Source organism: Cervus canadensis, chromosome 19 (assembly GCF_019320065.1).
Source record: "Cervus canadensis isolate Bull #8, Minnesota chromosome 19, ASM1932006v1, whole genome shotgun sequence".
Classification (NCBI taxonomy): domain Eukaryota; kingdom Metazoa; phylum Chordata; class Mammalia; order Artiodactyla; family Cervidae; genus Cervus; species Cervus canadensis.
This window is the reverse complement of record NC_057404.1, coordinates 39613986-39637992: the sequence shown is the minus strand read 5'-3', so window position 1 is coordinate 39637992 and position 24007 is coordinate 39613986. Positions and strand designations below refer to the sequence as shown.

Below are 24007 nucleotides of genomic sequence, written 5' to 3'. Positions count from 1 at the left end.
TTATTTTTTTTCCTATCCCATCTTTACAATTTATTTGATGAACATAAAATTCCTGCCCTTGATAAAAATACTGAAGGTCCATGATTTTTTGCAAGTATATGGTTGACATCAAAACCTGCTAGGAATATTATAGGAAAGGAATACTGTACCAGTTTCATTATTTAAAAAAGATTTTAAAATCCAGTAAAATATTTTAAGAGTCCCTAACTGTCCCCAAGTTGGGATTATATCAGCAATATGAAATTGGTTTAACACTAGGACATCAATCAACATAATTTACCACACTGAGACAATGTGTAAAAAAAATATATGATCATCTGAACACACACAGGAAAAGCACTTTTAGGAATTCAATATTCTTTCTTTATTAAAAAAAAAAATTAGGAAACAAGACTACAGGGGATTTTCTTAATCCGATATGGTAGCTTCAAAAACTACAACAATTACCATGTGTAATGGAGAAATGTTAGCTTTCCCTTTGAGAATGAGAAGGAAACAATCTAGTCCAGCAATGCTACTTTTATGAAATGTTGTACTAAAGATGCTAGCTAGTGCAGTAAAATCAGAAAAATAAAAACCAATAATTAGAAAAATAAAGGCAGCTATTATGTATGTGTGTGTGTGTGTGTGTCTGTACATATATATATATATATATATAATATATATAATATATATATATATATATTTGAATCACTTTGCTATATGCTTGAAACTAATTGAATTGAACTGAAAGTCACTCAGTTGTGTCTGAGTCTTTGCGACTCCTTGGAATTCTCTAGGCCAGAATACTAGAGTGGGTAGCCTTTCCCTTCTCCAGGGGATCTTCCCAACCCAGGGAAAGAGCCCAAGTCTTCTGCATTGCAGGCAGATTCTTTACCAGCTGAGCCACAAGGGAAATCCACTGAAACTAATACAACATTATAAATCAGTTATATTTTAATTTAAATAAGTAAACAAAAGAATGACTATCCTTTGTAAATCATTCTTTCAAGTAAAAATGGTGATCTGTAGAAAAAGCATCAAGTTCAGTTTGTAATTCAAATTGCATTAAGTGCTTTTCCTTGAGACACGATTGTACTTGGTATTCTGATGAAGAGTTTTATGAATACTTCTCATTTTGTCACAAATAACAATAAAAAGATGGGTATTTAACTAATAATTAATAACTTTTACTGTTCATTAAAGAGATTCTTAAGTGGGAAAAATAAAGAGAAAACCTTAAGAAGTACCAAGAAAAAGACTATGGAGAGAAATGTCAGCAACCTTCTAAAGCATTTTGTGAGAAGCACAACCTTGTTTTAGCAAATAAATCTCTGTTGTCATTAATCATACACTATTTGTGGGTTCTCCATTTCCCCTGAAACTCTGGAACACATCCCTTTATGAATAGGGAAGACACTGGATACTGGAAGTTCTAATTTAGCTGTTATTGATTTCCTCTCGGTCTCATTCTGTTACACTCTTAATGCAGGCTGTCATTCACCTTTACTTATTTAGGGCCAGAGGCCTTCCAAGTAAGACTTGCCTTTGCTCAGGTTTGTCCTCTTGAGTTGAAGTAGCTTTTTGTAAAATGTTTCTACCTGGAATTATTGGGTTGGCCAAAAAAATCATTTGGGTTTTTCCCATGATATCTTACAGAAAACCCTGAAGGAGTTTTTGGCCAACCCACTATTTAGTAGTCAGAGGCATTCATCACATTTAATTGAATATGAGCGTTGATTTGTAAATCTGCCCCACTAGACTGAAGGCTGACTTGACCCGCATGTCAGTGCCCCTCAAGACCTCTGGTCTCCCCAGGCCTCTTTGTGAGGTTAGAACTGCGCTTCTGAAATCTAGATTGAAGCTTGCTCTTTATGCCTTTCGGTGATTCAGACAGGCTGTCATGAGATGAAACAATGTTTAATCCTCTTTAGGACTTAATTTCATTCAAATTCACCTTTCTCTTGTATTCATCTAATTCAGTGTAAAAGAAGTACTTTAAAAAATTTAACCATTTTGAAATACTGATAAAACATTTATTAAAAGTACTTATGAGTAAAGTCATGTGCTTTGTTTTCTATAAAATTATTTCAGCATAGTACCACATTTGACTACATAATTTAACAACAATAATGCCGTATTTGCTTATTAATTAAGATTTTACAAAGTACTTTGTATATACGTAATCTCTATAAAACCCTAAAAGGCAGGCAAAATGATAAATGTTATTTTCAATTTATGAATAGAGTTTTAAATACTTAAGAGTTTTGTTATTGTTATTGTTGTTGTTTAGTCACTAAGTCGTGTCTGATTCTTTGGGACCCCATGGACTGTAGCCCACCAGGCTCCTCTGTGCATTAGATTTCCCCTGCAAGAATATTGGAGTGGGTTGCCATTTCCTTCTCCAGGGGATCTTCCTGACCCAAGGATCAAACCTCTGTCTCCTGCATTGTAGGCAGATTCTTTACCACTGCATCACTGGGGAAGCCCCTAGTCATCTTTGTACTTGAAAGTAATCCAGCAAATTTTGAGTAGTTTGGTAGCCAACCTCCATGATGGCCTCCAATAATCCTTCCCTCTTGTATTCAAGTGCTTGGATGGCCCAGTCTCACACTTACTTAAGATTGAATTGTGTGACTCTTGGAAGTCAGTGGAAATGTTGTGTAATTTCCAGGACAAGGAAGTAAAAGACATATGACTTTTGCCAGGGTCTCTCAGATTGCTTTCTCAGGGAGAAGCCAGCCATCATGTTGTGTTGTGGGAACAGCCAGGCAGAAATTCCCAGTGGAGAAAACCTGACCTTCCACCAACAGCCAGCACCAAGTCGTCAGCAAGGGGAGTGAAGCCACCATGTAAATGGATCTTCCAGATCCATCAAGCCTCGAGCTGATGGCAGAAACTGTGAGAGACAGTAAATAATTGTTGTTTTAAGAGTTGTGCTTAGGAATAATTTGTTGCACAGCAATGAATAGCTAATTCAAGTGTTATCCAATAAAATTTGTAATACATTCAAGGTTTTGACATAAATTTGATATTTATATGAACAGAATGAACACCCTGTATCAAGTGAATTTTTCCCAATTAGCAAGGTAAATTCTTTTCTCTTAAGCAACATTCATAGTAAATGTTTGATTAATATTGGCTGAATTTATTTATATGATTCATTATTTACTTGCTTCATAAAGCCAGAAACATGTTTAGGATTATATGCCTTGACTGTTAAATTCATTAAGTCAGAGCTTTAATTTACCATTGAATAAATGGTACAGATAGAATGATGCTTTATTACCATTTTACAATACTATATTACTGCTAACAAAAATAATAGTAGTAAATTTTATAAGCATATAGTTTTTTCCATTCTTCCAGCATAGATAATTAAAAAATTATGCATTGTTAATTATGGAAGTTATCATGTTTTTTCATGGCAGATATATTTTACTAATTAATTTAGTTTATAGTTATCATTGTGTTTCCAGAGGTACTTACATGAAAATTAATTTGTTAATGAATTGCATTTTGCTAACTGAATATTAGTAAAAGAATTACTGATTTTTTTCATCTAGTGAAACAAAAAAGTGAAATTTTAAGGTGAAATTCTTTTAACTTTCATTTGCCTATTGGGAAATTAAGTTAAAGAGACAAACAATATTAAAGAAATAAATTTGAAAAAGATTAAGTTAGTTTCGGATATTATTTCCTCAGATTAAACAGTGTATCATTCCAACTCCTTTTTCTTCTCCTCCCAGAATTCAGTTTACTTCTCTACTCACATTAGTTTCTGTTCTTTGACAATTTTGCTCCTACTTATTTAGACTGCAGGGATGGAAATTGAATTTGTGTTGTAATGAGAATCTAACCACTCTTAAGCAAAATAACGATAGTTACTACTTAGTTGTATATAATGATCTCACCACACAGTTTTATTTGCAAGTATAATTTTAAGATAAAATATCATACTAATTATTCACTTCTTGCTTGGGATTTCCTTTGCCTTTACACGTTTTCTTGATGTATTTATTCTGTACTGTTTTACTAAATTTGTACATTTTTTGCTTTTGCTGTTTTGTTATTCATTTTATATTTATTCCTACTAAACTTTGTCCTATAAATGAATAATAATTTACCTAGTTATTTTTCACTGTAAATTTCCTTACTATTATCTAAGATATTAAAAATGTAGCTCAATACACTGTCCTTTAAAAACCTGATTTTGATTCTAACTGGATTGTGATGGGCTATATGGCTCCTTTTTTATATACAGTTGATTCTTAAGCAACAAAAGTTTGAATTATGCAGATTCACTTATACGTGGATTTTTTAAAATAGTCAATACTATAGTTCTACAAGGCTTCCCATGTGGCCCTAGTTGTAAAGAACCTGCCTGCCAATGCAGGAGACTTGAGAGATGCGGGTTTGATCCCTGGGTTGGGAAGTTTACTTGGAGAAGGGCATGGCAACCCACTCCAGTATTCTTGCCTGCAGAATCCCATGGAGCCTGGTGCGCTATAGTCTCACAAAGAGTTAGATACAAATGAAGCAGCTTAGCAGGAACGCTTGCATAGTCCTACACAATTGGAATGAACGCTTGCATAGTCCTACACAATTGGAGGTCAGTTGAATTGGCGGATGCAAAACCTCAAATACAGAGGTGAAGGAGGAACTGCAGATCAGGAGGGAAGACTATAAATTATGTGCAAACAGTACAAGGGATCAGGACCCCTAACCCCCTAATGGTTTAAGGATCAGCTGTACGGCATTTTTTCCGCATAGGCTTTGGGGACATTAGTGAATTGTTGATCACCGATTCAGTCCTTCATTTATACCTATATTATCAGTAATCAGCTTTGGGCTCTTTTGACCTTGATTCTTAAATAAAGATGGGAATAATATATGGTGGCATGAGGTTAAAAAAGGAAGGATAAAAATGGAGTCAAGGCTGACTTTCTGTCATATGGAAAAGCTAAAATTTTGTACATTCAAAATAATTAAAGACGTATTTAGTGGCCTTAAAAAACTTTCACCTAAAGCAGTATTTCCAGGTACTTCAGATAATTTTAGGCATCATTGGAATTAAACAACGTTAACTCAAATCTCTATGATACTTATAGTTATCTAGGTGTATGTTTGGTGTTATGTCTTTACTGTCCAGTAACACTCACAAATTTCACTTTTCAATATAAGGAGAGCAGGGCTCAAGCATTAGAGACATCATAATCAATGATATCTTTATGGAATATGACTTTTGTTATGCTACTTATTTTTATAGTTAAGTTTTAAATGATTTGATTTTAAGGAAAAAGAGTAAAGAAATAATAGTAGATAAAGAGTATGAATAAGCTCATAAAGGTGGTAGAGGAGTGAGTGAAATTTTGGACACAGTTTCCAAAAGATTAAAACTTAGGAGACTGCTACAGCCATTTCCTTTTGCCAGTTTCTTTTTCTCACTAGAAACCTGCTAAAATGGACAAGAGTTTTGAAGACACTTTGAAAGTTGGTAAGTGACTCTTTTGAATTTAGCAAACACATTTCCCTTCAACCTTTATCACCCATGAGAATAGGAAGTGTAATACTTTCAAATGTTACAGAAGTCTCACTGCAAATAATAAAAATGCCAAGAACATAGAAAATGCCCTACAAATTCTTCCCAGATTTTGAAGTGACCCTATATCAGAAAAAAAACTCATAAATCCCAGTTTATGAACCATAAATTCAACACTGTTGAATTCACACAAAAAGCAGAGACATGTTTACAAATAGTAATAAAGCATAAATGAATAATGATTTCCCAATAAATTTAAACTCAGAAATTTTATTTCAATGTGAAGTTTCAATAGTAGATCATATGTTCAATATAAATACAACCCAAGTTTTACTTTCTTTTTTAACTAATGGTAATCTATTTAAAGTGATAGATTATTTATAATATTCTGAAGATTCTGGCTATTCAGGTAAAACTTAAATTTAGCATAAAAAAAACAGCTAATAAGCACCTACTGTCAAGTATGAGTAGCAGGAGATACACAGATAAATGTTAATGTTATCTATTAGAATTGCTTGAAAATTGATTTTTCTGGTATATTTCACATAATGATTCTAAACTAATAAAAATGTTTAGTTATACCGAGCACCATATTTCTTAAGCATGTTGGATAAACTAAGCTAATTATATATTTATAATAATGCAACATTACATCTATTGGTTTTCTTTTATTAATATTGCTGTTAGGAAAGTAAAATTTAATTGTTCTGGCATGAAGTCATCTTTAAAACTGGAAAAAATCAGTTTACAATAAATTCAACTGTAATATAATGATAACTTTCATGCTTAGAAAACACTTTATACTTAAATACTGGTGGTATCTCAGATCTAGATAATTATCACTGCTGCACTGAAGTGCTTGCTCTATAGCTCCAAAGTCTATTCATTCTGATTATCCATCCTGCATATTTGGGAAGCAAATGATTTATAGCCAACCTTGGATTGATTTGCTATAGAATAAATTTACAATTATCTTCTGCCATAAACACATAATTGTGACTCAGCAAATTTGATTCTGAGTCTAGTAAACAGCATTTAACAAAATAAGAATAATTTTTTATAAGAAGGATGGCTCCTGGATATATCCACCTTTAATATAAAAACATGCTCAGACTAAAGACTTACTTGCTGCTCTGGGAAAAAGTCCATTGCCCCACATTTCCTCAAATACTTCTTGTTGGAGAAAGAATTAAGTTTTCATATTCATCTTTATTTCCACTTTCCTGCATCCTTTGAATCTTGTACTCTATTTGGTTCCTTGTGACATTTTCTTCATCTTCGCACTGGCAACAACCAAAATGTAATTCCCCATGCTTTCCTGCAGGCCCAGAAAGATCCACTTAACTAGAGTCTTGCTGGATATTTGCAGACTTCATGTGGAATGCATTCCTGCGTGCTGCATGCGTAGGTGACATTATGCGTAGGGAGGGGGGCTTTACAACAGAGAGGTGCAAAGTTAAGGATGATTTTTAGATACCATCATTCTTAAAACGTTTTAGATGCTTCAGCTTCTTTCTTGGCCTATTCTCTCTTCTCTTCCTCTACATGTTCTGCTCTCTCACCCTCGAGGATTAAAAATAACAGATCATTTCTGCTTTCTTGGGAAGAGCAATTAAGTTCTTGCTTACATCTCTTTCAGTTTTGGGCATCCTTCTGAATTTCCAAAATCACTTCTTGCAAGTGTACCCATGAATATTTGTTCCTGTGCTACTGCTAAGTCGCCTCAGTCGTGTCTGACTCTTTGCGACCCTATGAACCCGTAGCCTGCCAGGCTTCTCTGTCCAAGGCCTTCTCCAGGCAAGAATACTGGAGTGGGTTGCCATTGCCTCTTTCTCACCCCGGGGATCGAACCCACCTCTCTTATGTTTCTTGCAGTGGCAGGTGGGTTCCTTACTACTAGTGCCGCCTGGCAAGCCTAAATAAGATAAGAAAAACTTTTCCATCCCAGTCTTCATCTTGGCACTTGGGAAAGGAATTTGGAGAGGTTCATTCTTCTTGCTAAATTTTAATGATATTATACAAAGGGGTACTACTTTTAAATAATAAGGCGAATGTGAGTTGATTGAGAAATAAAAATATATACTTTACGTCTTGCTGTCCTACTCTTTCAATATGGATGTCCTGATTTCTTCCACTGTCAGCAAAGCAGATACTTCCCAACCAAGCTTTGAAAACATATTCTGTAAATGTGTCTGTTGCACACTATTAAATAACAAAAATCTGTTGCAGCGTTCAGTGTAAGCTCTCTCTTTTTCCAAAGGCTGCATCTGTCCCACAACATGCAGAGTTATTTTTAAATGTGTTAGATTTAATTAACCCACCACAAGGGACTCCTTTGATGGCATCCTGAAGGAGTGTTCAAATATTTTTAATTTGGAAAATATACCATATAAAAGCTAGAAAGCTAGTCTCCAAAACAAGAAAGTAAACACCATGACTTCTCCTCTGTTCTTATATAAATACATGATGGGCATCTACTGGGTATCTGGTTCCATATGAGCAAAACTGAGCAATTTTTCCATCTCCAGTGTGGAAAACTGTGGAGAAACAGATTCACAGAAGGAAAGATAAGCTTTTATTCTAGCACTTGGAACTGGTATGTATTGGAAACAAAGGGCTGTAAATCCCCTGCTCTATTAAGTCTTTGCTTATCTGTTTCTGATTAAAAGTATGTCATGAGTGTTTAAAGACTGTCCTTCACTATTTGCAGGGAATGAAAAGGCAAGGTATCAAATTCTGGCTCAGCTTGTAATGCTATATAAAGCCATTAGTCAAATGAACAAGATTATACTGTTATTGATACACCATGATCCACAAAGTAGTGGTCCTCCAATGTTTTGAAAATAAATCCTTCATTTACGTGAAAATTGTGAACTACCTTCCCAATAAGATAATAAATGGCACCCACTAGTTGAGAAAACAGAATGCTGCTAAATATCAGCATGCATGTGTCTGACTCTTTGCAACCCCATGTGTGTGTGCTAAGTTTGCAACCACAGACATGACATTGCAGTTCTAAGACTAGCCAATGTAGAGGAACAGAACACGAAAGATGGGATTAGAACATCTGAATATAAGCGAGACTCTCACACCTTCTACTCTGAGTCTTGACAAGTCACAATCAGACCTCAATTTCTTCATCTATAAAATGGAGATAATAGTAGTGTCTGTTCTACTGTTCTATGAAATTGTTAAAATCAAGTGATATGAAAGCAATTATTATTATACATCCTTAATTCCTGGAATGTCTATTATTTAAAGTTGTTTGTCTATTCAAATCATTCTTTTTAGGGCAAGAAAAGGTTGTCTTTGATTTTTCAGAAGATAGATTTTCAGAAGATAGAAATAACTTTTGTCCTCTTATTTTACCCTTAATAACTGAAATTACCATCTCTCAACAGATACAAATTAAAAAGCATTTAAAATCAGCTAGAGAGTTTTTCTTTACATTTAGAGAAGACAAAAGTAAGAGTTAATGAAATAATAAATATGACATCTCAAATTCAAGCAAATATCATTTTCTAGCTTCAAATGCAATACTGTAGACTTTTTACAAACTCAGCTGTCACTAATCAAAATTAGACATGAACACACATACACAGACCTACACATATACATTGTTGAGAAGGAGTTGTGTAGCTTATTGTATATGAGTGCTATTCATTCATGTTGGTATTAGTTTTACCTATGTAAAATAGTCCATCATTTGCTCTTCTATGTTAAAAAAAAGAACATTCCAATGCAAAGTAATCCAAATATCTATTTCAAATTCTGTCTTTCACATCTTCTCTATTTCCAGGTAGACTAACACCTAAAGGGAAATATATTTTGACCAGATAACATTTTCAGATTGCATATAGGGGTAGTCATTTTGTCCCTTGTAATATAGAATTCCTTTGGGGACTTAAATTTCTCCCAGGTGATGAGTTTATAACCCCATGAAGCCTTTGTATATAACTGCTGAAGTACAAACCTCCTTCTTGGTATGTAGAAATGCAACTTATATTTTATTATTTGCCATAATGGGTATTTGCATTGTAATTTAATCTTAGAAGTAATATAATTTTGTAGCTGAAGAAACTCTATTCAATAGACACTTTTCGTAGAGAGGAAACCAAGGCCCAAAGCAGTGAAGTGGCTCACGCAGTTACATCGTTAGCTGATGTCACAACTGCAGAATCTCTGTATCCTGCTACTTTCCATGGTGTCATTTCTTGTAAGTCACTCTTCTGAACTAATGTCACCTGCTGGAGGAGAGTGTCTAGGGAGACCTTCCCTGTTCCCAAGGAAATGCCAGGAGAGCCGGTATCACAGACCCAGGATTTCAAGTGGTGACAGTCTAAGCTCAGAGGAAAGCTGGGGGTGCCACTAGAGAGAGAGAAGGTGCTCTCCACGGTGATTGCTGCCTCTGAGTGGAGCCCAGAGCGGGGACAGAGCAGCGCTGTTCCTCCCAGGACTGAGGACGTCTGTGGTTTTTCCCCTTCCCAAGACAAGCCCAAGAGACTTGCTTGTAACATTTGCTGGAGGTGACCAGAGCCTGCGTGTGAAGCCTAAGCATCGGGTTTCCCTGGGAGATTTCAGAATCACAGAATCACATGTCTTCTCTGGGATCCGAGCAGAGCACGGCTGGAGGGGTCTCAGGATGGTTGTCTTAGAGCCCAGGAGGATGGCCAGGTCACTCCTGTCCCTGAATACTCCCATTCTTATTAATGTTATACAACCTTTGTCTTTTTATACCTCAAAGAGCTGACACACCTCAAACCTGGTACAGTATATAAAAAGTCCCCTTATAATAGAGTCCACGATTATGGAGCCTGATCTTTAAAGAATCACAGTTGTCTCATGAAGGAAAAATACCTGCACAGTCCCATAATTTCAAACCTGACACCTGGATGAATGGAGAAAATTTGCCTTGGGAGCCTCCGTCCGTTTGTCAGCCAAAGCACCTTGGATCTGCGGGTCCGTTTTGCAGATATTATTGTTTTCTGTTTAAGAAACTCACCAGTGCAGTGCTGCCTTCCTGTCCTCCCCAGAGGGCCAGGTGGCTGAGACACCTGTCCACGCCGGGACCTGCCGGGCCTGGCGCTCCCGCCCTACCTCACAGATGGCTGGCCACCTGAGGAGAGTCCCCTGTGGGGCAGAGCTCTCGCCCACTTATCCGCATGTTTTCTTCCTGTCAGAGATGAGATTCTCTTCTCAGCCCCCAAATTCATTCCACCTACGAAAGAGAAGCATTCTCAAACCCTTTGTGTTCGCTATAATATTTTGTTAGCCTTAATTGAAAAAATACTTTAAACTTCAAATCCCTTTTTTAAGAGTTCCCACTAGTTCTAATGCTTTCACTTAAAATGAAATTTCCCTGTTTTCCTCTCCTAAAAGATTCTACTTTTAAGTGTAATATCCTCAATGCCCCATTTCAGGCCTTATATTGTATAGTCTCTTTATTACTTGGCACTATTGACGTTCCCCTTCTTTTTGAATATCCTAACTGCTTTTTCTGCCATGAAACAATTTTTTTTTTCTTTCCTTTTCATGCAAAATTATCTGATTCCTCTTGAAATCTGTTCCACCAGTGGAAGGATTCTGTTTATCCCAGACACATAGAGACATAACCTTATTTTGATTTCACTGAACTGGCATACAACCAACTAAACACAGTATTAATTATAGCACCACTAAGAAATAAGTTTATTGATTTATTTTTGGCTGTGCTGGGCCTTCATTGCTGTGTGGGCTTTTCTCTAGCTGTGGAGAGCAGGGGCTACTCTTTTGTTGCAGAACACCGGAACCAGGGCACACAGGCTTCCGTAGTCGTGACCCCCCCAGGCTCTAGAGCGCAGGCTCAGTAGTTGTGGCGCATGGGCTTAGCTACTCCATGGCATGTGGGATCTTCCTGGGCCAGGGACTGAACCTGTGTCCCCTGCATTGGCAGGTGGATTCTTTACCACTGAGCCACCTGGGAAGCTCCAGCAACATTTGTATACAGCACCTTGACATAACCTTACAGTTGTTTCATATATGTGTAGCTTGGGTATCAAAATAAAGTCTAAATTCTTCTAGGAAGAACATATTTTTAATTTTGCTTAGCTTCTATTAAAATAGACAAATGTTTGTTGAGGTGAAAGTCTCATTGGCTAGTAGCTTACTTATGCACTTCGTATAGAAAATCTTGAAATTATCACACCAATGCAGATAGAAGAAATCATCATGAATACATCATCACGTAATAATTGTTTTCTTTAAATTGAGGAAAAAAATTGACTGTATTTCATTTGGTTGGAAGTAAGCCAAAGTGACCTTTGCTGGGTCAAAGGGCAATGTGTTGATATGACACTGATAATTAAATGGAATCAGTCCCTTATCTTTCATGAAGGTTCTGTTTTGATGGGAATGTAGAAAGTGGTATCATATTTCATTCATTTATTGTTGTTATATTAATATACAAATATATTTTACTTATCCATGTATAAATTTATAGTATACTATATTATATAATTAATATTTTAACATATTTTCATGTGTGGGGGAAAATTGAAACTTTCCACTTAAACTTTATTAATTCTTTGTTACTTCTTTTCAGACAAAGAAGATATAGGGTACAGTATTGAGCAAAAGTTATTCTAGCCATTACTGACAAAGTACTACAAAAAAGGACCTTCTCACTATTTATAACATCCAGGTTTATGCATTGCCATCACATATAAATATAAGAAGTGGATCTGTATTCATTATAAGCTGTAATACATAGTGGAGAAGCAGTTACAAGTGATAAATGAAAATTGACAACCACTTTATTTCAATATATAATCTGTAAAAGTTTCTAAAAGTCTAAGGGATGGTATTTATAGGAAGTGGCACTGCATGAAGACAATATAAAATAGTGGAAGCAATACATTCTAAGTTTTTGAAATATAAACTCTATTTTACCTTCAGTTCCATAAAGCAATTAATCTAGTTTATGAAGTTATTGCCTAATAATGGTACTTTGAAGGTTTATAAAGAAACCATTCTGTTTCCTTAAAGAACTTAAAACCTTCTGAAGTTGTCTTTATGGTTAAAACTGGCTAAAAAATATGTTTTCTCAGATAGTTCAAAGGAAAACTTCAGCAGTGTCTCTGCCACAAGTGCATTCCACATACACAAATAGTAGAATTAGAGAAGGAATTTAACTAACTGGTGCCGTGATCTTTGAAACTCCCTTAAACTCATACATTTTCTAAGCTGTAAAATGTATGGATTCTATTACATTAGGGTATTTTTGAGAAGTTCTTTCCAGGTTTCAAGTTCTAGAATTTTAAGTTATCGTCCTTCAGTGTTTGTGCTGATTTAGAAGAAGCAAGATCAATCATCTTTAGTAGTGGATTTTCAGTGGACTTTAGACACAAACTTGGTAGGGGAGAAGGTAGATGGGGAAATAGTTTTGAAACAGAGCAGAACCCTATGGTCCTTACTCCCCCACCCCCACCCACTGGCCTGCCTTTTGTCTGTGGAAAAACTTTAACCAAACAATAAGTTCAATCAGAGAAGTGAGAACATGAAGAAACAAAGGAAAGCAGTCCAATAAAACTAAATAATAACAGTTTAGTCATTAAGCATAGTTAAGGACCTCTAGTTCCTCCTCAAGGGCCATAGATAATATTCTGAGCCATATCCTGTGAGCTGTCTTATAGATACTGAAACCCCCACCAGGTAGGAGAAGTTAATTGCATTATGACCAGATTGTAGCCATGATGTAAGGTGCCGCACTCTTGAGAACTGGCCTCAAAGAAATCAGAACAAACCGACCCTGGAACTGAAGATTACCTGTACTTAAAACAGTCAAGATGACACTGCTCAGACCACCAATGACCAATTTCAAGATGACTGTCAGAGTCAGCCGTGCTGTTTCTGCGCGTAGCACATTTCTTCCGTCTATAAAACACTTCCCCATTGACAGTCAGTGTGCAGGGGGGTGGAGTGGGTAGTCGACCTTTGGACAGGAGTCCACCTTCCCCTCACTGTGGGTTGCCAGCCTCCGAGATAAAGCAAACTTTCCACCAACCTTGCATCTTTATTGGCTTTTGAGCGGCAAGCCACTGGACCCCCTTACTTTTGGTTACAGTTGCTCATTATGAGGATGGATGAAATTCTAACTCTCAGAGATGATTTGTGAGTTACCTATAAATGTAATTACAAAACATGTTAAGATTGGAGTCAATAACTTGATCATTTGAAAACAGGAGAAAATATGATACCTGGTTTCTAGCCATAAACTGAATTCTCAAAGTTCTTATTTCGTAATTAAAACAGTGATTGTCATTAAAATCCCAATAATGCTTCATTCTTTCATAATGTAGGAAGCTGGTGCTTTGCATCCCTTCTGCTCTCTCAGCATAAGCATAATGGTATAGGGTGGAGTGGGGACGAAGCACCATCTGTTTCTCTCAAGAGCAGCACTCTCTGGTTTGGCACAAGCAAAGCCATGAAGCACAGGTCTCCTTGTTAAATTTATCTTTAAACATTTTGGAGGTAAAGAGAGGAACAATGCTACCTCACCGTGTCCTGTGAAGAGAAAATACTTCAGAATAAACCATTTCCCTCAATAGTTTATTATGAGATCAAATCAGACCTAGAATAAATTTACAGATAATAGAGTAAAAGCATAATTGATAGTTACTCATACCCTGGTCAATACAACTTTAATGGTGGTGTGTGTCAGTCACTCAGTCATGTCCAACTCTTTGTGACCCCATGGACTGCAACTCACCAGGCTCCTCCATTAGTGGGATTCTCCAGGCAAGAATACTGAAGTGGGTTGCCATTTCCTTCTCCATTAATGGTGGTAGTTAGAATTGGGAAGATCCCTGGAGAAGGAAATGGCAATCCACTCCAGTATCCTTGCCTGGAGAATTCCATGGACAGAGGAGCCTGGTAGGCTACAGTCCATGGGGTCACAAAGAGTCAGACATGACTGAGTGACTTCACTTCACTTCAGAGAGAATAAATCTTTTCCATCATATCAGGAGAGAAAATTTCTATTTGCATTTTTTTCAACTCAGTAAATCTCTTGTTTTTTTCAATTCTAAATACCTTTAAAGGATTAGAAATATCCTTTGAAGCTTTAAGTCTAATATGGAAACATAAAATAAAAATATGTTTGTTTATTTACATGTATATGACAGTATGAATGCTTGTTATTAAAAAGAAAAAATGAGATATTTTGTCTCTTTTTTCATCCTAAGCACATGGGGGCAAAACATCAGTGTGTCTAGTCACTTCCACACTTTTAGTCTGACACCTTGTCAGAGGCAGAAAGCAGGTGCGGGGCAGTGTGGCTTGGCATGGATACACCATGGTTAAGGGTATCTTCTCTGGAGTCAAGGGTCTCTGTACTGAAATTCCAATTGTCTTACTTCCCTGTGTACAATATGGGCAAGCTTCTTACCATGTTTGAGCTTCAGCGTCCTCACCTATAAGATGGTGATCATAAGACTATGAGCATTGTAGGGTCTTTGTTAGGATTAAATAAGATAATCCACAGAAAGTACTCACATAGTACCTGGAACATAGTGATGTCCCATATTTATATGGGTTATTTGTCAATCCTTGCCAAAAGAAGAAATGCTCTCTGTTGAACAATCTGAAGAACTAGTAATGGAGATAGTAATGAGTGCTGGGAAATCAGTGGCCAAACGTGTAGAAGGAAGAAGAGGAGGACAAACCTTACATCATATCATTATATCTCAGTCTTCCTAAGTGAACAGTGAAAAAGAAGAAAACAATAGAATGGGAAAGGTTAGAGATCTCTTCAAGAAAATTGGAGATCCCAAGGCAACATTTCATGCATGAATGGGCATAATAAAGGACAGAAACCATAAGGACTTGACAGAAGCAGAAGAGATTAAGAGGTGGCAAGAATACAAAAGAACTATACAGAAGAAGTTTTAATGACCCAGATAACCATGATGGTGTAGTCACTCTTCTAGAACTGGACAACTGGAATGTGAGGTCAAGGAGGCCTCATGAAGCATTACTATGAACAAAGCTAGTGTAGGTGACAGAATTCCAGGTGAGCTATTAAAAATCCTAAAAGATGATGCTATTAGATTAGTGCACTCAGTATATCAACAAATGTGGAAAACTCATCAGTGACTACACTAAAGTCTTTGATTATGAGGATCACAATAGACTGTAGAAAATTCTTTAAGAGATGGGAATACCAGACCACCTTACCTGTCTCCTGAGAAACCTGTATGCGGGTCAAGAAGCAACAGTTAGAACTGGACATGGAAAAAAAGACTACTAGTTCCATACTGGGAAAGGAGTACGTCAAGGCTGTATATTGTCAATCTGATTTTTTAATTTTTATGCAGAGTATATATGCAGACTATCAGCTAGATGAATCACAAGTTGGAATCAAGATTGCCAGGAGAAATTTCAACAACCTCAGATATGCAGATGACACCATCCTAATGACAGAAACTAAAGAGGAACTAAAGAGTCTCTTGATGAAGAGGAAAGAGGAGAGTGAAAAAGCTGGCTTTAAACTCAACATTCAAAATGCCAAGATCATGGCATCCAGTCCCATCACTTCATGGCAAATAGAAGGAGAAAAAGTGGAAGCAGTGACAGATTTTATTTTCTTGGGGTCCAAAACCACTGCAAATAGTGATTGCAGCCATGTAATTAAAAGACGCTTGCTCCTTGGAAGGAAAGCTATGACAAACCTAGACAATGTATTAAAGAGCAGAGATAACATTTTGCCAACAAATGTCCATGTAGTCGAAGCTATGGTTTTTCCAGTAATCATATACAGGTGTGAGAGTTAGACCATAAAGAATTGATACTTTTGAATTGTAGTGCTGGAGAAGATTTTTGAGAGTCTCTTGGACTCTGAGGAGATCAAACCAGTCAATCTTAAAGGAAATCAACCCTAAATATTCATTGGAAGAACTGATGATGAAGCTCCAATACATTGGCTACCTGATGTGAAGAGCTGACTCATTGGAAAACACCCTGATTCTGGGAAAGACTGAGAGCAGGAAGAGAAGGGGGAAGCAGATGATGAGATGGTTAGATAACATCACCGGCTCAATGGACATGAATTTGAGCAAATTTCAGGGGATAGTGGAGGACAGAGGACCCTAGCATGCAGCAGTCCATGGGTTCACAAAGAGTCACTTAATGACTTAACAGCAACAAATATCTCAATCTTACTATGTTAATTATGTGGTAGAAATTTGTGGCTAGAAATTTGCCTACTAGTTTGCCTCAAACTATAATGTGAACTTACTGATTTCACATGACGACTTCAAGAGGGCCAACAACATTGGTAAGCATAAAGATGGGAGCTTTTAGTTCAAGCTCAACTAGTGGCTTCTCATTTTCTGCCCTCCTCATTCCCCAATCATGTTTTCTACAATTGAATTTCCTTTTGGTCTCTTCCCATTGCTCCAAACAGACTTATAGGTAAAGTCCCATGTCTCTGGGTTGGTATTCAAAGTTCTTTATAATCTGGTCTCCAGAATTTTACCAGATACATCCACCATGTCTTGTCATAGCAATAGCAGTTCAGCCAAACAGAACTCTTTGCCATGCCCTCAAATCCCTCTCATTCCCCCATTTCACACCTTCACTCATGTTCTTTCTTCTTTCGGTGTGAACATGTTACTAACTCTTCAAGCTCCAGCCCCTATCAACTCTCTCATGAAGTATTCCTTACTCATGCCAGAAGAGTGGTCATCTTTGATAAATTCTTGCCTCAATTTTTTCTTGCCCCACAGTTTTCAAATTTTTAGCTGGAATCACTGTTAAGAAATACATTTTGCATTGACACATATTTCATTCAGAGATACACACCACATACACACACACACACACACTCCTAAGCAAAAGCTTCATGAAACAATACTTACTCTCATTATTTACAAAACTACACTACAATATTGTAATTAGCCTCCAACTAATAAAAATAAATGAGAAAAAAAAAAGAACTTTTCAGACTTAAAAAAAAAAAATACTCTAATGTTGTCTCTTTTCTCTTTCGTTTGGGGAAAAAGCTCTGACTGCAATGCATTAAATAGATTTAAATTTCTCTTTAATTGTCAATAACCCAAAGTTTGAGAAACACTGTTATACACATCTCAGAGTATTCTTTGTTATTTATTGGGTACAGACATATTCCCTACCATATTAAAAGCTCCTTAAATGTGATACTGTTTGGTACAACATAAAGTCTTCCACTGTATTTAACTGTGCTTGTCATATTAGCTACCAGTAAGTGTGCGGAAGCAAAAAGGAAAGAAGGAAGGAAAGAATGAAGTAAGGAAGGGAGAAAAGAAATATGAAAAATATCTCTGGAGTTGTGGATTATACTCAGAAATTAAGGCTGTTTTCTATTTAGCAAGTCAAAGATAGAAATCATTCAAGCTATTTACAGATAAAGTTCCCATCCAAGTAGTATATGCTTCTTTGAATAACTTCTTCTTCAATCTCAATTTAAACTTAGTAATTAGTATTATATCATGGACTCTAGAACAAAAAGAAAGATAGCAAAAACAATGACTAATAAATAGAGCGAAGGTAACTTCATATGTGCTGTGTTCCTTTCATCTGCTAGATATTGCAAGGCAGGAGGGGAAGGAAGTAAGACCAAGGGTGTGAATGTATCTCCAGAGGTGAAAAAAACCTTTGATTTGGTTTAGGTAAAGCCTGTGAAAAGGCAGTGTTGTTGTTCCTGTGTGCGCTGAACATGTCAAGCAATTTCTGTGAGCTCTTTGTAAACAAAGACAGAGCTAAGTGCTGACTCTCCCAAGCCCCTCAGATCTACAAAATGAAGCATGAAGAACATTCTTATCTCATGACATCTCAAATATTGCTTTTCACTGACTTTCAAGATTAGTGTTTTTTCCTCAAATTCAAAGAGGAAAATTTTGGACGAAATTTAAATTTGACAAATTATACGAATGACATACATTTACTGTAATGACATACCCAATTTGACTGGAGTTTGAACATAAATTTTTGTTGTTCAGAGTGCACCCTCTTATCAACATGTGTTTCTCTGACTCTATATACAACTGACCTTTGAACAAAATGTGTTTGAACTACTTGGATCCACTTATATGATTGTATGTTTGTGTGTATGTGTGCTCACTCATGTCCTACTCTTTGTGACTCCATGGACTGTAGCTCCACCAGGCTCCTCTGTCCATGGGATTTTCCAGGCAAGAATACTGGAGTGGGTTGCCATTTCCCTCTCCAGGGGATCTTCCCGACCGAAGGATCAAACTCACATCTCTTGTGTCTCCTTCATTGGCAGGCAGATTATTTACCACTGTGCCACCTGGGAAACCCCATATGCTTGTATAAATGTTAAAAAATTACAATAATATTATGTGAAACAAATCTTTCCATAGATCACTGAGAATTCCTACATATTTCCCTTTAAAAAATAATATTGCAATGGAAGTTTTAAGAGTTACTGTAAGATAGTGACTTTCTATTGCCAAAAAATAATTATTAAAAATAAATATATAATATATATAACATTGTATTGTCTTCACTTCTGTACTTTTGATTATTACAACTGAGAAAAATAAATCACTTTAAAAGGCAGATTTATGGTGGCTCTATCGCCAAGAATTTAGGCTTGTAGCAATTGTTGAATTTTTTAATCTATTGTCTACTAATATATTCCAAAGGGACAATAAATTTACATATATAGTTAGACACACACACACATATTTATATCTATATATAGAGAGAGAGAAAAGGGGGGAGGAGAGAAAGAAAGGAGAATGTATGGCCCAGGTAGAAATGAATTAATACTGAGATTTTAGTATTTAGTAACAATAACTTGCTATAAAAACACTTGGTAAAATATTCACTGTCCAGAGAGTATTTGTTTAATTATTTCACCTGACAATGTTACTTTAGTTGCTTAATTAATTGTCAAACTTACACATGTATTCCTCACTAGTTTTGTAGGATATTATTTTCTTTCAGAACCACAGACTGCTCCTGCAACCATCTTAAAAATTCATGCCATCAGTGAGAAGCTGATGGAGTTAATGAATGAATACTGAACTCAAGGTTGAGTTCTTTTACAATTAGAAAATTAATTCCAAAATCATACATACAGTTTATTTTGTTTAAATATACTATAATGTTGATTAGCAAAATAAATGTAAATTTTAATGAAGCTACTTTAACGCAATTTATTTTTTTCTGAAGGCCCAACTACATCCACTCCACTATCAACAACTAATGAAAGAAACACAGCTGCACCAGCAATAGACTCAGCAGCATCACCAAATGTTGAGAAATCAACAGTTGAAATATCTACTAAAGGTAGGATTAATTTTTCATGACCTTTATTCTAACTTAAACAATAAAATTATCACCCATATAATTTAATCACAGGAAACTAATTTGGGAATCTTGTATCCATGGTATGAAAGTCTGGGTTATTTCCTTATTTTGAAATGTATGTGTTATTTTGGGTTGAATACAGAACTCTGAGATCATAGTGGACTTCTTTTTTTGGATCACTTTTTGTTTGAGAATGATCTTATTGTAAGGGTTATGCATACAAAGTTTATTTTTAGAGAATAAAAAATTACCATTTCTCAGTCACAAAAATATCTTTCTAACTATTCCAGTTCCCCAGTTAAGCAGCACAGCTAACATGGTGGAACTGTATTAATAATAGACTGATTTTATTAGTTACATTGGGCTGATAGTAGATTTAATCAGTAAATTTCAGTAGCAGGGTCATCATTATGGTCACTGGACTGAGTGACACCTGTATCATGTTTTATGGCTCTTGGTATTAAAGAGAATTACCTTATCATCCATGAAAAATAAAATGAGCCATTAGTATCATTCAGCTAAAAACTCAAGAGATTATTAACGCAGCACATAATGCATTTCCCATCCTGAAAAAAACATAAAATGAGGCATATCATTCAGGTCCAGTAATCAGTGGAGCAGGGGAAATAGAAGTGTTTGTTGATTATCCATGGGCAGTAATATGATTAGCATGCTAAGGTCACAGAAATACCTAAAAATCATGTACCCTAATGAACTGAAATCTCCACTACTGTCTTTCTTGCCCTCCTATTCCTCATTTAACTTCCATTCGAAGACATACAGAAGATTGATAAGGGCTAGTTCACTGGACTTGAATGTGATGTTGATACTCAAGAGAAAAGGAGTATTGTGAATATAGTTCATTGTTTCCAAACTGTCTAATTCTAATGTGAAACCAAACCAACCCTTAGAACTTCTTTACCAAACTGAGAGCATTACATTGCACCTTGAGGGCAGCACAGGGAATTTATTCTCAAAATGTGGTACAATCTACATTACCAACTAGGGGAAACTCCAAATGACTGTCAGCGAGCCAGGGACCATGAAACCTTCAACCAACACTCCACAGGTTGAATTATTTCATTGTTTATTTTAATTTTTACAAAGCATATCTCTTTCTCTCTCTCTCTCTCTCACATATATATAAAAACGTGTATATTTTTATATAAAGGTATATAATATAATATCTCTATCTCTATCTCCCTTCAATCTCTGTGAGTTGCCAAATGAGTCCTTAGCATAAAATTATTTGATTTTGATAAAACATATACTTTTGCAAGCGATAGTGTGAAAATGTTAGTCACTCAGTCATATCCAACTCTTTGCAGTGCCATGAACTACACCCCGCCAGGCTCCTCTGTCCAGGCTAGAATACTGGAGTGGGTAGCCATTCCCTTCTCCAGGGGATCTTCCTGACCCAGGGATCAAACCTGCACCTCCCACATTGCAGACAGATTCTTTCCCATCTGAGTCACCAGGAAAGCCCTTGTAATCAATTATATCCCCCTCAAAGAACCAGAAAACAGAGAAGGCAAGTGTGGATGTTGCATGAAGCCCCAAAGAGTTAAAGTTCCACAGTTTTTCTGTTAACTACTTGGAACGTATGCTTTCTAAGTGGGAAGATCCCTAGCCTGCCTACAATGGTCTATGATGAATAACACTGTCTAAATAATAACACGAGTCCTGACCACCATGGTAAATGATCATGAAAGGGTGGAGGTGGAGGTTTCACTGAAAAAAATCCAGAGTTGTAATTTGTGATACCAAGAATTCATCTTACCTTTTTCACTTGAAAGAGAAAGTTTATACCTACTCTTGTGAAACATAATGGGGGAGACCTTTACATCAACTTTACCTTTGGTGGCTCCTGTCGAGGGACACTTGATAGAACAGTTGAAATCATGTGTACACACACACACACACACACACACACACATTTCTCCTAATTCCTTTTGAGGGACATTTTTACTGTTTTATATTACCTATGTAAAAAAAACTAAGCTACTCTGTCTGTGTTTTTCAAAATTTGTCCAAGTAAGTTTTAAACTATTCACATCCAATTATAAAAATGGTAATAGACCAGAATAGTTTTTCTTTTTTTAATTTTCATTATAAAGATGTCCATATGTACCCACAAATAAAGAATACTGTAATTCATCTCAGAATCAATAATCATCAAGCTTTTACCCCATTTGCTTCATTTTTCTTTTTCTTTCTCCTTCTTTCCATCCTCCTGCCATCCCTTCTTTCCCTCTTTCCTACTTTGTACCTCCCTCTTTTCCTTCCTTCCTGCTTCTTTTCTTCCTTTATTCTCTCTCTCTCTCTCTGTATTTTGCTTTTGGAAATTTTTAAAATATAAATTTATTTATTTTAATTAGAGCCTAATTACTTTACAATATTGTAGTGGTTTTGCCATCAGACTTTATTCCATTTTACCTCTGCACACTAAGAGTGCATCACAAAAAATAAGAATAATTTATTACAAAGCTACAGTGTTATTATTAAATTTTCTGAATTAATAGTAATGAATTAGTATCATTTAAAATCCATTTCAAAGGGCTTTAAGGGTTAAAATCTAGTAACCATGAATAGAACAGTGGGAGAAAGAAGGAAATGAGCACATTCTGGGGTCATGATGAATGAACAATGATGGAGAAGAATGATGAAGATTGATGGTGGAGAAAAGATGAAAAAGGAAAAACAGCTTCTGATGTCCACAAACCCCCTGGATCCAGGATGAGAAACAGAGAGTCTGGCATGGTGGAAGAGATGGGTGAAGACATCAGGCAGCCGGGGGTCCATTGCACTTGAAGGAAAACGAGGGAACAACAGTGGAGAAGAGAAAGGAACTCCTTATCTGATTTACTTGATCACCACTTATATATTAAGGGCATAAGTTAGTTGGACTTAATATATGGATATTGCCTGTGTTCCTAAAAACAATATACTTAATACACAGATGAGGAATATACATCAGAAGGACTGATGCTGAAGCTGAAGCTCCGATACTTTGGCCACCTGATGTGAAAAGCCGACTCATTGGAAAAGACTGATGCTGGGAAAGATCGAGGGCAAAAGGAGCAGGGGGCAACTGAGGATGAGATGGTTAGATAGCATCCGTGACTCAGTGGATGTGAATTTGAGCAAACTTTGGTAACTAGGGAAGGACAGAGAAGCCTGGCGTACTACAGTCCATGAAGTCTCAAAGATTGGGACACAACTTAGTGACTAAACAACAACAAAGAAGACCATGGAAAATTTGCCTCAAATTCTCATACTCTAACCAGTGTATCAGGATATATGGCTTTCTCTTTTCAGGCTTGTGAGGAGTTTTTTATGTTGTCTCATTCTTCAAAGTAACCACTTTTAAATTATATAATAATACCATAAAAAATATATCTATAGTGAAATCATTTTTATTCCCCATTCCTCATGGCCACCAAGGTCATTTTAGACATAAAGGATTTACCAAAAAATATAACATGGAGAAATATTTTTATTTTCATTTTAAGTTGTCCCAGTCAGATTTTCTTCTTAAAGGTCAATAGTTGATTTAAGCGTTCATGTTTATCTAAAATATGTACATTTTCCTCCTTATGACAATGGCAGAAATTTTATCATCAGAAAAATGGAAAATATGCAGCCAAGATGGGAATCCTTGCAGTGATGTAGTCACGGTGGCACAGGTGCTGGTAGAACTTTGCCCAAAGCAGGCTTGTTTTCAGAAGTTTACTCAATTAGAGAGATGGGATTTGATCTATCTCTAGATGTGCATCACATGCTCTGCCCATTTTGTTCAAAGGCCAAATGGCCAGGGTTAAAATCAACATTTGGTCAACACTGAATGTCATCATTATAAAAGGAACTTTTAAAAATAAACCTGCAATTTCATTATTAAAATGTAACTATTATTCAACATTTTAAAAACACTTTATAGTCAGATATATAAGCTGAATCATTGTGCAGAAATAAAAATTCTCAGCACAGATACTTGCCTTGAGAACCCCATGAACAGTAAGAAAAGGCAAAAAAGATAGAACACTGAATGATGAACTCCCCAGATTGGTAGGTGCCCAATATGCTACTGAAGATTGGTGGAGAAATAACTCCAGAAAGAATGAAGAGATGGAACCA

General features: G+C 36.2%; 1 protein-coding gene across 5 annotated transcripts in view; it reads left to right on the top strand.

The window, feature by feature from the left end:
* Positions 1-24007, top strand: part of EMCN (endomucin) — a 113512-nt gene that overhangs the window by 23727 nt on the left and 65778 nt on the right. For 4 of the 5 annotated variants that reach the window (XM_043438300.1, XM_043438299.1, XM_043438301.1 and 1 more), the window contains exon 2: positions 19736-19852. In XM_043438300.1, the coding sequence (XP_043294235.1) occupies positions 19736-19852 (117 nt within the window). Of the gene's footprint in view, positions 1-5430; positions 5477-19735; positions 19853-24007 lie in introns of those variants that run through there. The other variant, XM_043438298.1, reaches the window with a different exon arrangement.